This window comes from Galleria mellonella, unplaced genomic scaffold, assembly GCF_026898425.1.
Source record: "Galleria mellonella isolate WM207_F2 unplaced genomic scaffold, CSIRO_AGI_GalMel_v1 utg1217, whole genome shotgun sequence".
Taxonomy (NCBI): domain Eukaryota; kingdom Metazoa; phylum Arthropoda; class Insecta; order Lepidoptera; family Pyralidae; genus Galleria; species Galleria mellonella.
Window position 1 is genome coordinate 1,137,651 of NW_026441984.1, and position 15,177 is coordinate 1,152,827.

At 34.6% G+C, this 15,177-nt stretch overlaps 1 protein-coding gene across 1 annotated transcript in view; it reads right to left on the minus strand.

Moving 5' to 3' along the window:
- The window catches only part of LOC113516493 (microtubule-associated protein futsch), a 219,588-nt gene that overhangs the window by 74,487 nt on the left and 129,924 nt on the right, over positions 1–15,177 (minus strand). The window contains 1 exon segment of the mRNA XM_052899915.1: positions 587–759. Coding sequence (XP_052755875.1) covers positions 587–759 — 173 coding nt within the window.

The window sequence follows — 15,177 nt, forward strand, 5'->3', positions numbered from 1 at the left end:
GACCCTGAAGAAATCTTACTACACCTTTTTTAAAGAACTCCATGCTGTAGTCTCGAAGGAAAACCTCGATAGAGATCTTACAGCCTGAACGTTCGTGGAAGGAAACTCATCTGAAACCATGCTGTTCACGACCATTTAGGTTCTAGCATTTGAGAATGAATTCTCTGTCGATGGCAAGTGGTGCGATGACAAAAGGTGGCTGTATGTACAATTTCTCAAATTGGTAACTCAAAACCACGTGAAACTTATTTACAATATAATTCCATTATCATCTTCCTACCCTTACCCCAATTATTATTTGGGGTCGGCGTAATATGGTTTTATCCATATCACTAAAGGATTTGGCTTCTAGTTTTACGACCGGCCGCCTGCCTAACGTCAATCCTCTTTGGGAATGCATTTGTTGGTGGTTTCCGCCACCTACGGTTTGGAGGAAAAGATTGAGGAAAAAAGGAAGGGAACGTTGGAAATGCGTAAAGGAAATCAGTAAATGAGAGGAATAAAGGACTTATGTAGGAAAAAATATTACAATATAATTCCATGCAGATGTCAAATTTCCCTCTTCATTTTACATGCCTTAACGTACCTGCATTATCCAGGAGCCATTCCCGGCGAATGTATAACCAGCGTGTACCAGGTGTCGGTGCCTGGTGAACGAGCTGAGGAGGTTCCTCATGCATTGCATCAGTGTATTCATCTGGGGGTGTATCAGGATCTCTGTCACCAGGTTCTCTGAAGCGTACTGGATGAGACGCTCGCCTGTAACAAGAGATATACATATTTGCTTATTAGCTTTGTTATTCGTGGACTTTAAGAGAAGTTTTGTTATTGGTGAATATCATTACATTGTCGAGAAAATTTTGTTTTCTGACAATTGTCGTTAGTTTTTTTTTTAAATAGTTTGTTTTCTGAGATTATAAATTTGAAAACATTTTGTACTCAACAAGTGGATGTAGTTAATTTACGAGAATGTGATTACTAAATACCCTCAATATTATGTTATTATATTGTTATTGTATGTATCTATATGGGTATATCTTGTCTGTTAAGTATGTATATGTATATAGTAAGTATGCATGTAAATAAATAATCAAATCATAAATGTATGAACAACAACCGTCTCTATGTTCCATTATATATTTATATGTGTATGTATGTATATGTATATGTATATACCTCTGATAGTTATTTTGTAAATATATTTCATGTACAGAATTGACCTCTCTACAGATTTGTTATATATATATATATATATATATATAACAAATCTGTAGAGAGGTCAATTCTGTATAAATATATATATATATATATATATATATATATATATATATATATATATATATATATATATATATATATATATATATATATATGCATTTTTAGCATCAGTATCGCTCAATAATCACCCCTTGATAGTTATTTTGTAAATATATTTCATGTACAGAATTGACCTCTCTACAGATTTGTTATAAGTATAGATATAAATCGTCATAGTGGTAGAATACTGACGGATCTTTATATGTAATCTTCGTCAGATCCAACATTCCAGAGTTGCCAGTCCATTGTCCATAAAAAAAAAAAAACAAAAGCGATCCTAATACGGCATAGAGCTATTCAAATAACGTGTCTGTTCTATCCTTTGTTATAAAAATAAATATTAATACAAGAAAGAAAGTGAAATCGAGACATAACATTTGTAAGCTACAAAATGGAAGGCACACAAAGGAGACGGGTGGAATGCGAGAAAGAGATAGTTAACAAGGATTGACCTTGACCTGCCAGTGATATAGCAGTAATGACTTTTCGTCCGTATTTTTGGGGTTCCGCACCCGAAAGTAGGGCGGGAAAATTCATTGTTCTCTCGGCTATTTATCACAGGAACCTTGGCTAGTGTGAAATGTTAGGGTAGGTAATTCATTTTAACTTTCGTCGCGGGCATTATGTATTTCATTAAAACATACATAAGTACATATATGTATATATGTCGCCTCTGTGTCCCATGACTTTGAGACTTTGTACAAAAGTCGATTGCTTGGGTACCTCTGTCCCATTCGTGTTTCTGCCGCGAAGCAGTTGTGTTTGCATGGCTGTGTTTCGGTTTGAAGGGTGGGATATGGCGTGAATTTATAGGGTACATAGGAATAACATCTGAGTCCTCAGGAATTGCAACGCATGGAGGGTATCATGGGCGAAACAGTATACACTGTTATGTCCATGGTACTGCTCATGTCTATAGGTGACGGTTACCACTTTCCATCAGGTGCGCCGTCAGCTTGTTTGCTATTTTAAATTGCATAAAAAAAACTTTTTTTGTTTAATATTTACATACAACGGGCTTTATATTTGTAAAACTTGCTCCCACGGTTTCGCCCGTATGAATCAGTAGCTGATATCTTTTTCATAAGTGAAAATGGAATGGTAGCCCCGCCTGCGCTAACGGTATACGTTGGTCCCCACCAGTGAAGGGTGATCAATGACAATGAAAACAGCCCAGTTAGCCCATCACGATGAATTCATCAGGAATTAACCATGATAGTTTCCAGGGGGAAGGGAATCGCGTGGAGATCGACCTGGTTAGAAATATTGCTAGGATTGGGATTCTTAGTCTCCATCACTAACAATCCCTTTCCCCCCAGCTTATATTAGCTTAGCTGGTATCACGGTTAGCTGGTAGAAGACGCCTTGTGCTATAAAGAAAAAATATAAATTGCCCTAGCCATAAAACCGCTTTTTGTGTTCTTTATGTCATATATTTTAATCTGTACTTTATGCTATTGTATTTTACTCTTTTATGTTTTTGTTGTAATAAAGAATTATGGTATATAACAATTTTTTTTTCATTTAAGAGTTTCCTCTTGTCGGTGCAACTAATTTATGCATCTTCTTCCAGCCAGCTCTATCCCAGGCCATATCCTTGACCTCCCTAAACGATATGACACCTAGTGTTTCTTATATCTGTCCCATGTAGTTATTCCTCGAGTATACTGCTAGCAAACGGACCTACTATTTGAGAAAGCCCCTTCTCAAATAATTTTTATTTGTTTTTGAAGGATGATAGGTGAGGATGAAGTCAGATCAGCTAAACCAATCTTGATAAATTCACTAGGGATGAACCATGACATTGTTCAGCAAGAATCGTATGGAGGTCGATCTGATATCTATATATACATATATATATTGCTAACAATGGGGCCGCTAGTCCCATTACTAACAATGCTCTCCCCTAGTCCTGAACTATACCCGTCGTTACTTGTTATCGAACAATGCCGACGTTTTGCTGCCTATTCACTTGGATTCCGACTTAATCCAATTCCGTCGGGCAAGGCCAGCCAAGCCGCGGCCCGGACCGATACGTTTGTTACTGAATTGTGGGTCTTTTGTACGTTAGATAACTTTACACTTACGAAATTAAGTAATTGATGGGGAAATTTTATTTATGAATAACGACCTGTTTTTAAGTGTGTGAAAGCGTGCGCGTGTGTGTACGTGCATGCGTGCGTTCATGCAGATGTGTGTATGTATGTGTTGTGTGTGTGTGTGTGTGTAAGGCTGAGTGTTGCCTAAGTGTATGTGCGCGTACGTGTGTTCGGGCGTGCGTGCGAGTGTGCGTGTGTATGTGTGTTCGAATGGGTGGGTATTTGTTTTTCGGAGCAATATGCCAATATATTATATGTATGTACTTTATAGTATATTTAACAATTGAGAATAAATTATAAATGTGCTTTTTATAATCGAAATACCTAATTAGTTTTTTTAAATGAGGTATAAATTTTATATTAAACGAACAATTATAAGCGTTGGTGGAGTACAGGCCATATATATTGATCTCTAATAATCACTTTGGGCTCCTCTTTACGGCTCTAATCTTCTAAAATTCCTTCTCGTATTATACATATATTAACAATTTCCATTTCTGCTCTCCTTTGTCATCCACATTACTCTTTAAACTATGCACACAGGTTCTCAAATTTAATCGTCAAAGTGGCAAACCGATTAAATTTAATTAAAATAAACATTTATAAAAATTGACAAATTTAATTAAAAACTCATCCATAAAAGTGGCAAACTACCATAACTACATGTAATAACCACATAAACGAGCATTTATATTAATGAAACCACAACAAAACCTTAACACGTTGTTTTTATATAAAATGATTAATGATGTAAGCATATCGTTGTGAAAAGAGCTTGGGGGTATCAAATATTAATTTTCCCGACGCTATGAGGGCAACATCACAAAAAAAACATTATATATGAAAAATAAACCTAATATTAGAGCGAATTATCAATAAAAAGCTATTAAGTGGGGGGAAAGGGATTGTTAGTAATGGAGACTGAGAATCCCATTGTTAGCAATATATCCAACCAGGTCGACCTACTCGCGGTTCTCTCTGGAAACTATCATGGTTAATTCCTGATGAATTCATCATGATGGGCTAACTGGCCTGTTTTCATTCTCATCGATCACCCTTCACTGGTGCTCCGCCAGCGTATCCCATTAGCGCAGGCGAGGTTACCATACCATTTTCACCCATAAAAAAAATAGCTACTAAGTAGGATAAATATGACTATATTTATTAATTTAAACTTATTTGTGTGTCAAATTTTAGTCAAAATTCATATGTCAATTATTTTACAACGATTAAGTTAGATAATTAATAATCAAAACATTTTGAAAAACAAAATTAAGTTGTTTTATAAAAAATTAATGCGGCTTAGATATATAAATAAATGAAAATATTCAATTGATGCTTTTTATTATTATATAATACTGGGGAAATAAATTCCCAAAGAGGGTTGACGTCAGGTAGGTGGCTGGTCGTAAAAATATAGGCCAAGGGATAAGGGTGGGAAGATGATGATTTGGGAAAAAAAATAGAATTTATTTTTTTATTTTTATAGCTATTTATTTATTTATACTTTTAAAATATAGCATTACTTAATTATATATAACATCACTTTTTAAGGATTTTTCTTGTCATTAATTTGTTGGTATACTGGATTCTTGATCTGTTTTTTTTTCTTTTACTCATTGTTTTTATACTTGTTTATTTTAGTTTTTGTTTTTTTTTTTTTTACTTTTTATGTAACATCTACATCAATCTATATAAATATTTGATAATGAAACGGTGCCCCGTGTAGGTGCAAACTGAAAATCAGCGCTGAACGAACATCAGTCCAGCAAAAGCTGAGTTTGTACCTATTGCCAGGCGCATACGATTACTGCACAATATATTGATTAATTAAATATATGTACATTATAATTTGTGAAGAATGGCAATAAATTTAATTATTATTATTATTATCTCCCCGGGGTTCAGGCCCCAGGGAGAGAAACCGGCGTACAATGCGGGCAGAATCTAAGAGCACCGCTTTCTGCATCTTTCCCGGAAAGTCGTTCTCTAGTTATTTAAAAAGCGAAATATAAATTTACTAAACTTTTACAATTCCATTGAAATCATCAAAGCATCACAGTGTTTAGGGAATAACGTGATACGAGTTAAACTTTTGATATAATACAGCACAAATTGTTAGATACAACAATAAGGAAACAAAGGAATTCTGAAGGCTTCGCATCCCACGGGAACGAGGAAAATGGCAACGGAATGACACGAATATGTGAATGTAATAATAAGAAAAGTTTTTTTTTATACAACTTAGAATGGCAAACAAGCTGACGGCCCACCTGATGGAAAGTGGTAATCGTCGCCTATAGACATGAGCAGTACAATGGACATAACAGAGTATACTGTTTCGCCCATAATACCCCCCATGCGTTGCCATTCCTGAGGACTCAGGTGTTATTCCTCTGTACCCAGTAAATTCACGCCATATCCCACCCTTCATACCGAAACATAGCCATGCAAACACAACTGCTTTACGGTAGAAACACGAATAGGACAGAGGTACCCAAGCAAACGACTTTTGTACACAGTCTCCCTCTGGTAAAATGTCTATATCTAAACTTATAACCTTGTTTTAAAAATAATTTAAGAACTTGTTGAACATCATTTCAGAGTAAAATATAGCCTAATAGCTTGTCAAACAAATCTGCTTGTGCATGTACATAAAAATGTACATCAATTGTTCGTACACCGGGGAATAAGGAAGCATTTTACTCTGTTCCCAATTCCGTAATGTAATTTCTTGAATGTAATAATATCAGGTCTTATGTGATTGTTGAAGTGAATTGCATTAGATTGATTTTATTATCTGCTATTCTAACGGAAAAACAAATGAAGTAAAAAGATATACGTTTAGTTTTTTATTGCCACATTGACTTACTTTACCCTTTCTCGTGGGAGTCGTAAAACGTCACTAAAGGAACTTGATAGTCGAGAGGTGGATAGCAGCGTCGCTCTTAGAACATCGCCAAATTGCGGTTGCCAATCTGCCTGCTAAGCGTGGCAACTACTGGCAAAACAACCTAATAGAAGAAGGCCTATGTCCATCAGTGGACAGTCAATGATTGATTTAATTTATACTTATAATAAATCTGTAGAGAGGTCATTTCTGTACATGAAATATATTTCCAAAATAACTATCAGTGGGTGATTAGTGATCGATACTGATGCCAAAAATGCAATCAGTAAAATTTGTCTGTCTGTCTGTATGTTCGTTATAGAAACAAAAACTACTCGACGGATTTTAACGAAACTTGGTACAATTATTCTTCATACTCCTGGGCAGGTTATAGTATACTTTTCATCACGCTACGATCAATAGGAGCAGAGCCGTGAAGGAAAATGTTGGGAAAACGGGAGAAATTACTCCATTTTTAAGCTTCCGTCGCGAGTGCAGCCTCAATGGCCACTTTTTAAAATGTAAAGATGTCCACCAGTGCGAAGCCGAGACGGGCCGCTAGTATAATAATAAATGTTTTAATTTGTTTTAATCCTGGTACTTGTAATTAATATGTTAAAAAGATTGCTTAATTTTATTATAACTTGATTTTTTTTATTTGGTATGTGTATTTCCTTTATTTTTATTTCCTTTTCCTTGTACTCAGTATCTGTATAAACTTTATTATCTGATGAAATATTTAATTGTGTAACTATTACAGATATTGCTAAAGCTGTATGTTTTCCATAAATGGAAATATATCAATAAATTTTATATATATAACTGGCAATTTACATAAAAATTTTATTTTAAAACGACTTTATTCCTTTTTCAAATAATAGGATTTATTTTTGTCAACCCCATATTAATTTTGAAACTATTACAAACTTTTTGCTTCACAGATTTAAATTCTGCTTTCTGCAAAGTAAATCCAAGAAGTAAGTAAGTAATTATTAGCAGGAACAGCGTCTATTAATTTTGACACAATAAATTTTTTCTTCTTTTTATGCAAATGTAGTATATTTTTTTTATACATTTTTTAACATATTTAAAATGGCAAACCAACTATTGGTCTGTTTAAAGAAAAGTAGTAATTGTTTCTTACAGGCATGGATAGCACGAGGCAATACTAATAATACACCATACATACAAATCTGTTCAAATATTTAGAAGATTTGGCGGAATATTGAAACACACGTACATAAAAGAATCCTGAACACATTACGCATTTTTTAGGGCAGTCGTATACAAATGAAAATTGTGTTTGAAAACTGACAGACACTGCTAACGTGCTCTGACTTGGGAATGAAGATTTTTAAAAATACATTACTGTAACACCACATTACGCCACGAGATGTCGCTACTAGCCAACGAATGCCGAGTCACAGATAATATAATACCTATGGCCGAGTCAAACCCCAGTCCAGCTACAGCCACCGCCGTCGCTACACGCCAATTCGTTTCCTTCGGATTTTTTCCTCTATTTCTGCTACATGATATTGCTTCTTGCCAAATTTCATGATTATAGGACAACGGGACCTAATTCTTTTTGATTCCCATTGCAAAAGTCAAAATATACGATATAAGTGGAACATAAACGGCCGTATCTTTTGATTGCGTCGATTTAGAAGCTTAATTTTTTCACTGTTTTAAGAGATTGCAGACCTGGGTATATGATATTAATTTCAACTTGGTACCTCCACGAGTTCCTTAATAAAAATGTCTTGACAGACGGACGGACGGACAACGAAGTGATCACATAAGGTTTCCGTTTTTCCTTTGGACGTACGGAAGCCTAAAAATGCTATTACAACATCTGTTGTGTTTTATTACGTTGAATAAATTCTCAAGAAAATGTATATAATATTTTGTATTGTCCAATTACGTATTCCCAGAGTAGGTTCGGTGTTGAATGAATACTTAATATCGTTACCAGCAAACTATAAATTACCCGTCCGCTCTGGGGAAATGTCTATATTTCAGCCTGATCTATCTTCGCTTGTCGCGATCCAGTTGCTAACTTTTTTTTTTATCTAATAAATATTCTAGTATTCAATATTTTTATACATTCGGGAATAGCAGTAAAGTGACTGGCGTAAATTTATTTGTCATTGTGCAATATTGGTTATGAATATCATGAATAAGTTATCGACTAAAGTCGTAGTTTTTTGTTTGCGTAGAAAAATGTTGTTAATTTCCAATCGATAAGGAGCTAGGAATAAATTGTTTTAGCATTAGATTCTTATCTGACAGCGCAGCAGTACTAAAAGCATTACGAATCAACAAGACAAACAACAAATTGATAATTGAATGCCACCATTCACTGGATAGGATATCTTCCAATAACTGAGTTATCCTCCAATGGATAAGAGGGCACAGGGGATTTTATGGTAACGATTCCGCAGACGAATTGGCTAGAAGAGGCTCAGGAACGAGGCCCGTATCCACTTCTTCCACTTCCGTTCTCGCAATTTCGAATATGGATTCGTCAAAGATCCGCTGACTTTTCTCAAAACCTCAAGATTATTATAAAATTATTTAAAATAATTTGTTAAAAAAGATTTCATTAGAAAATAATGTTATTCAATAGGTATTGTTATGTTATTTTTTGTATTGTTACATTATAACAATAATGTTATTCATTTATATACACATGTATAGTTTTTTTTTACAACACAGGGGGCAATCGAGCATGCGGCTCACCTGATGGTAAGTGACTACCGCCGCCCATGATCACCCACAACACCAGAGGCTTTGCAGATGTGCTGCCGGCCTTTTAAAAAGAAATATACTCTTTTCTTGTTTAGGAAACAACAGGAAAAACAGGACAGGCTCGGCCTAGTGGAAGAATCAATGTTACACTTTGTGCTTATACAAACATACTATGATAATAAATACATTTTTACTTTTTATTTAAAAGAGTAACTGCTGAGTCCTGATGATTTGAATTTCAATATTTTTTCTTTTTTACAAATATAATTCTGTTTTATATCTATGATTATAATGTACATGAAATAGGGTGACTGAGATATTTATTGTGTTACATTCATTTTCACTAATTATTTTTTACTCTAAATAATGTGCGTAATTTTAATTCAACTTTTATATTGTATCTACATAACTTTCCACTGATGGGTAGATATAGCAACCTTGTAGCATTTGCATTTTTTTTTTCTGTTTTTTTTTTAGTTTTTATTTTCTTTTGTTGATTTATTATTATTTTTTTTTTTATTATAATTTATATTATTATTTTTGTTGCACACAAATATGAATGATGAACTTGACGAAAGTTACCATACAATCTTCTCAGCTACAGATGATAGTTATCACAGTGTTTCTACATCTTTAGATGAAATCTTACAAACTAAATTCTTGGACGTTCCTAACAATTTCAATGTCTTACATATTAACGCGCAGAGCATACCAGCACATTATCCTGACATGTTAACGTCTTTCAATGTAAAAAATATCCACGCTATTCTTGTCTCCGAGACATGGTTGAAGCCATGTCTCCCTTCCTCTTCATACTCTTTACCAGGGTTTAATTTAATTCGCAACGATCGTACTGGCAAGGGTGGTGGTGGTGTTGCTATTTATCTTCGTTCCCATATTCCCTATAATATAGTTTGCTCTTCAAATAGTCTTGATCCTTCAAAGGAAGCCGAATATCTTTTTATTGAAGTCTCCCTCTCTCACTCCAAAGTTTTACTAGGAGTTCTTTATAGTCCGTCTTCCACTATTAATTATTTTTTTCCTTTAGAAAATCTTCTAGAAAACATAATTCCTTCTTATGAACACACAATTATTATGGGAGACTTCAATACTTGTCTCCTTAAAAATGACTATCGATCAAATTGCCTCATGAAAGTAGTTGACGCCTGCAATCTCGATATTTTACCGCTTCAAGCTACCCATTTTTTCCCTAATTGCTTACCTTCTTTACTTGATCTTATCATAGTTTCCTCTCCTCTTCTCGTCGCAAAGCATGGCCAATGTACTGCTGATGCATTCTCTTGTCACGATCTCATTTTTCTTTCTTTCAAAACCCGTCCCCCAAAACATAAACACAAAATCCTTATGCAGCGTAACTTCGGAGCCATAGATATTGATCTTCTGCGAAGGGAAGTACTGGATCTGGACTGGGCATTAGTTCATAGTGCCAATACTGTTGATGATCGTAATATTGAATAATCTCATCACTGAGGTTTACGACCGTCATGCGCCTGTCCGTCCAGTGCGTGTTAGACATCTACCTGCACCTTGGTTGACAGATGAAATTAAAACCATTCAGGCGAAAAAGAACAGAGCCAAGTCTAAATTTAAATCTGATCCCACAAAATATCGTGAACAGTATATACGTGTTAGAAATCACTGTAATAACGTGTGTAGAGAAGCTCAACGACGCCACTTTCATAAATCTGTCGAAAATGGCAACCCAACCAAAGTTTGGAAATTTCTGAAGTCGGTGGGGATTGGTAAGAACCAAAGTTATGGCTCCCAAAATATTGATATTAACAGCCTTAATAGGCATTTCTGCTCTTCCGCTGTTATTGATAACACCACTAAAACAAACACGATTAATTACCTTTTTTCTATTCCAATCCCTGACTATTCGCCTTTTTTCTTTACTCCAGTTGCGGACTGTGATGTTGAGAAGAGCCTGCTAGCTATTACTTCTAATGCTGTGGGGTCAGATGACATAAGTCGTACTATGATCCTTCCCATTCTTGACATTGTCCTTCCCATTATTACATTGGTTTTCAATAATTCCTTGTCCTCGGGAGTTTTCCCTTCAGTCTGGAAAAACGCACATATACTTCCTCTCCCTAAAAAACCCAATCCAACATCTTTTTCAGACTTCCGTCCAATTTCCATTCTTCCATTTCTTTCTAAAGCTCTCGAGCGACTTGTCCATCAACAACTAAATGAATTCCTATCCAAGAATGATCTTTTTAATCCCCTCCAATCAGGTTTCCGTGCCGGTCATAGTACGACTACTGCTCTTGTCAAAATCACCGACGATATCCGTCATGGTATGGAAAACTCACAGCTTACGGTTTTAACATTGTTAGACCTAAGTAATGCTTTTAATACTGTCGATTTTGATATATTATTAGGAAGATTGCGTTCTCTCAACATATCTCCAGCCGTAATCGAGTGGTTTCAAAGTTACCTGAATGGGCGCCAGCAACGCATTCGTACTGAAGATAGCTCTTCATCATGGTGTCGCACGCTAGCTGGTGTACCTCAGGGTGGCGTCTTATCTCCTTTACTTTTTTCGTTATTTATTAACACCATCACTATTCAACTTCGCTCTTCCTACCACCTTTATGCAGATGATCTTCAAATTTACTCACACGCTCCATTTCATGAGTTAGACTCTGCGATATATTCAATAAACAAAGATCTGGCACACATTTCGAGCTGGTGTAAATCATTTGGATTAACTGTAAACCCTAATAAAACGCAGGCTATTATTATCGGGAGCCCCAACTATATTTCAAGAATTTGCTGGGAAAATCTGCCTAACATAATGTTCGACGGGATATCTGTGGACTATAAAGATTTTGTAAAGGATCTCGGAATATATCTTGACAGAACGCTATCCTGGAGCACCCAAATAACAGAGATTAGTAGGAGGGTCTTTGCGATTGTGGGCTCACTCAGAAGATTACGTAATTTTTTACCTATGGCCACTAGAGTTGCGCTTGCTCACTCCCTTGTCCTTCCTGTCCTTGACTATGCTGATACCTGCTACATTGATCTCACCGAAGACCAACTTAATAAACTTGAGCGTCTCCAAAACCTGTGTATTAGATTTATATTTGGACTTCGTAAATACGACCACATCTCTAATTTTCGCACTCAGCTCAAGTGGCTCCCAATACGTCGACGCCGAGATTGGCATATATTATCTCTTCTTTATTCCATTCTATTCAATCCTCTTACACCTCACTATCTTAAAGAGCGATTTATATTTCTCGGTGAAGTTCAGAGTCACGCTTCGCGTACCTCAAATAGTCTCCGTTTAAAAACCCCAGCACATACCTCCGTGTACTACACCAAATCCTTTTCCGTTCAGGCAGTGCGCCTATGGAACTCGCTGCCACCGTCTATACAGAGTGCGCAATCCTTGGCTTCGTTTAAAGGACAAGTCAAATCACATTTTCTTTCACTGTAGTTACTCTTTTCCACTTCTTTGTAATTTTTGGACTAGATTTGTCATATTTCCTTGTGCTATGTATGTATTTATATGTGTATGTTTATGTATTTTGTATGAATGTTATATGTGTATATGTATGTATATATATATATGTATGTGTATGTGTATGTATGTATGTATATATATTGTTATAGTAAGTAGTTTAATAAATTATATGTATATGTGTATTTGATATTTTTGTGCATTACATGTTTTTGTATTCTGTGCACGAAAATTGTTGATCCACTCTTGCGCCACCTGCCCTTTTCTATCTGTTCTCCCTTAACTAAAGGTTGTCTGTAAGAGATTGCCCTAGCGATAAGACCGCCTTTTGTACCTTTATGTGTATATTTCAATCTGTATTTATGTTACTGTATTTCATTTGAATTATTCACTTGTCATTGTATATTTTTATTTATGGTGCAATAAAGAGTTAAATAAATAAATAAATAAATAATTCTGTTTTAAAAATGCAAACATAACTGTTTCTGTGAAACCGAAACGGAATGAACAAAGAATATATGTTCTGATAATCGAGGTCCGTCGACAGGTTTCATCCATATGTATGTAGGGTTCCCAATTATTTCCAGCTGCCAGCCGGTAATCTCATTCCTAATAAAATATTTGGGGATGAATGTAACCCCTTTTCGGCTGAGGGAATTGTTCGAGACACAATTTGGGAATTGGACAGAATTTGGTACCTATTAGGCGTTTAGACGTTATAGTAGATGGGTCCTTGTCTGTGTCGATTATTAATTTATTGTCTAAGGAAATTTTTGCTAATATAATAAATATTAAAGTGAATTTGTTCGCTTCTTCTTAGCGTTTTAATAGCTTAGCCAATGGTTATGAAATTTAATGTACATGTTCTATATGGGATGGAGTAAGTCATAGGTTATTTTAACGCAATGGTTTAAGTAAAGTATGATAAAGTTTGCCTGGTTGAGATTACATATTGAAAATCTTTTATTAATTCATTCAATATAAAGTGTTAAATAAATAATTTATTTGGTTTAAGAACCATACGTACCATAAATCACGCAAAGTAAGGGTATAAAAGTTAAAATTACCTTTATTATGACAAAAATAAAACTATATTATTACGTAAAAAACCAACTACAAAACGGTATAATTATGGTATAAATAATTTAATATCGATGTCCCAAAAATAAATCGACTACAGTTATGTGCAAAAGCAGTTATATTATTTAAAAGACCGAAGTAATGAATCGATTTTGATAAAATTCCTAATGAAATCCAATGTGTAAAGTATTTCCTTTCAGATAATAAAATAATTTAACGAATCGGTTTACAACTGACGGAGTTACGAAGTGACGTAAAGATTCTATAATATTTATTGCTTACAGTTAATTTTAACTTTCTCACTAATATAACAAATGTGATTGTAAATTTATTTGTTACCTTGCATTTTTTTAGCATCTTAGTGATCCAACCAATAGTTTCGTTTAGTATACACACTATATGTGTCCTGATCACGCTGAAGAAGTTGCAGTTAAAAACTACTGTACCATGGCTTTTTTTTTATTTATTTATTTAAAAAGCAAACTTTTCACTTAAATAATATCTCTTTTTATGAAAATAATATAAATTATATATGTTATATATGACAAAATAACGTAGAAATTAAGATTACATAATTATATAAAAACATTATTATTCTATTTTGAAATTAGAATAAAAGAAGAAAAATATATTAAAAAAACACCAGAGGGAGACTTTGTACAAAAGTTGTTTGCTTGTGTACCTCTGTCCAATTCGTGTTTCAACCGTAAAGCAGTTGTGTTTGCATGGCTGTGTTTCGGTTTGAAGGGTGGGATATGGTGTGAATTTACAGGGTATAGAGGATAACACCTGAGTCCTCAGGAATGGCAACGCATGAGGGGTGTCATGGGCGAAACAGTATACTCTATTATGTCCATGGTACTGCTCATGTCTATAGGCGACAGTTACTACTTTCCATCAGGTGGGCCGTCAGCTTGTTTGCCATTCTAAGTTGTATAAAAGAAAATGAAAGCAGTGTTTGTGCAAAGGACCTAACTCAGCATATAATATGAATATTGAAATTCTATTTTCAAAACAAAAACAAAACTCTGATACCATACATAAAAATTGGGAATCAACCATAAAATTCCGAATAGAGAGCCAAGTGTATATAAACTTTCGTTTAAAAAGGACTTTTTTACGAACGGCATAAAGTGTAATTTCTGTTAAAACAATACATAATCGTTCACTGCTTTGAGAATGGGCAATAAAACGACGAAGCTCGGTGGCGTTTGGCGGGCTTATCGCAATTTCTGGTCGAGCGAGCGCAGAGTAATCCCACAATGTTGATCACTAATGGAAACAGAAACTTTATATTTAACACTTTGTAAAACGGTTTTCGTTTTTAGAGACTTCTTAAAAAGTAGGTTAATTTTCAATTCGTTTGAATTTTTTGCTATGTCTATTTTACAAGATTAAGTAAAATAAGTAATATAGTATAGAAAAGTAAGTAAAATAAATTGATAAGATCAACTTAGAATTCCTAGTTCTGATTCGATTTCTAATTTAATTTAAATAGAGAGGACCATATTAATTTTATAGAGTAATAGGTATATATTTATTTATAT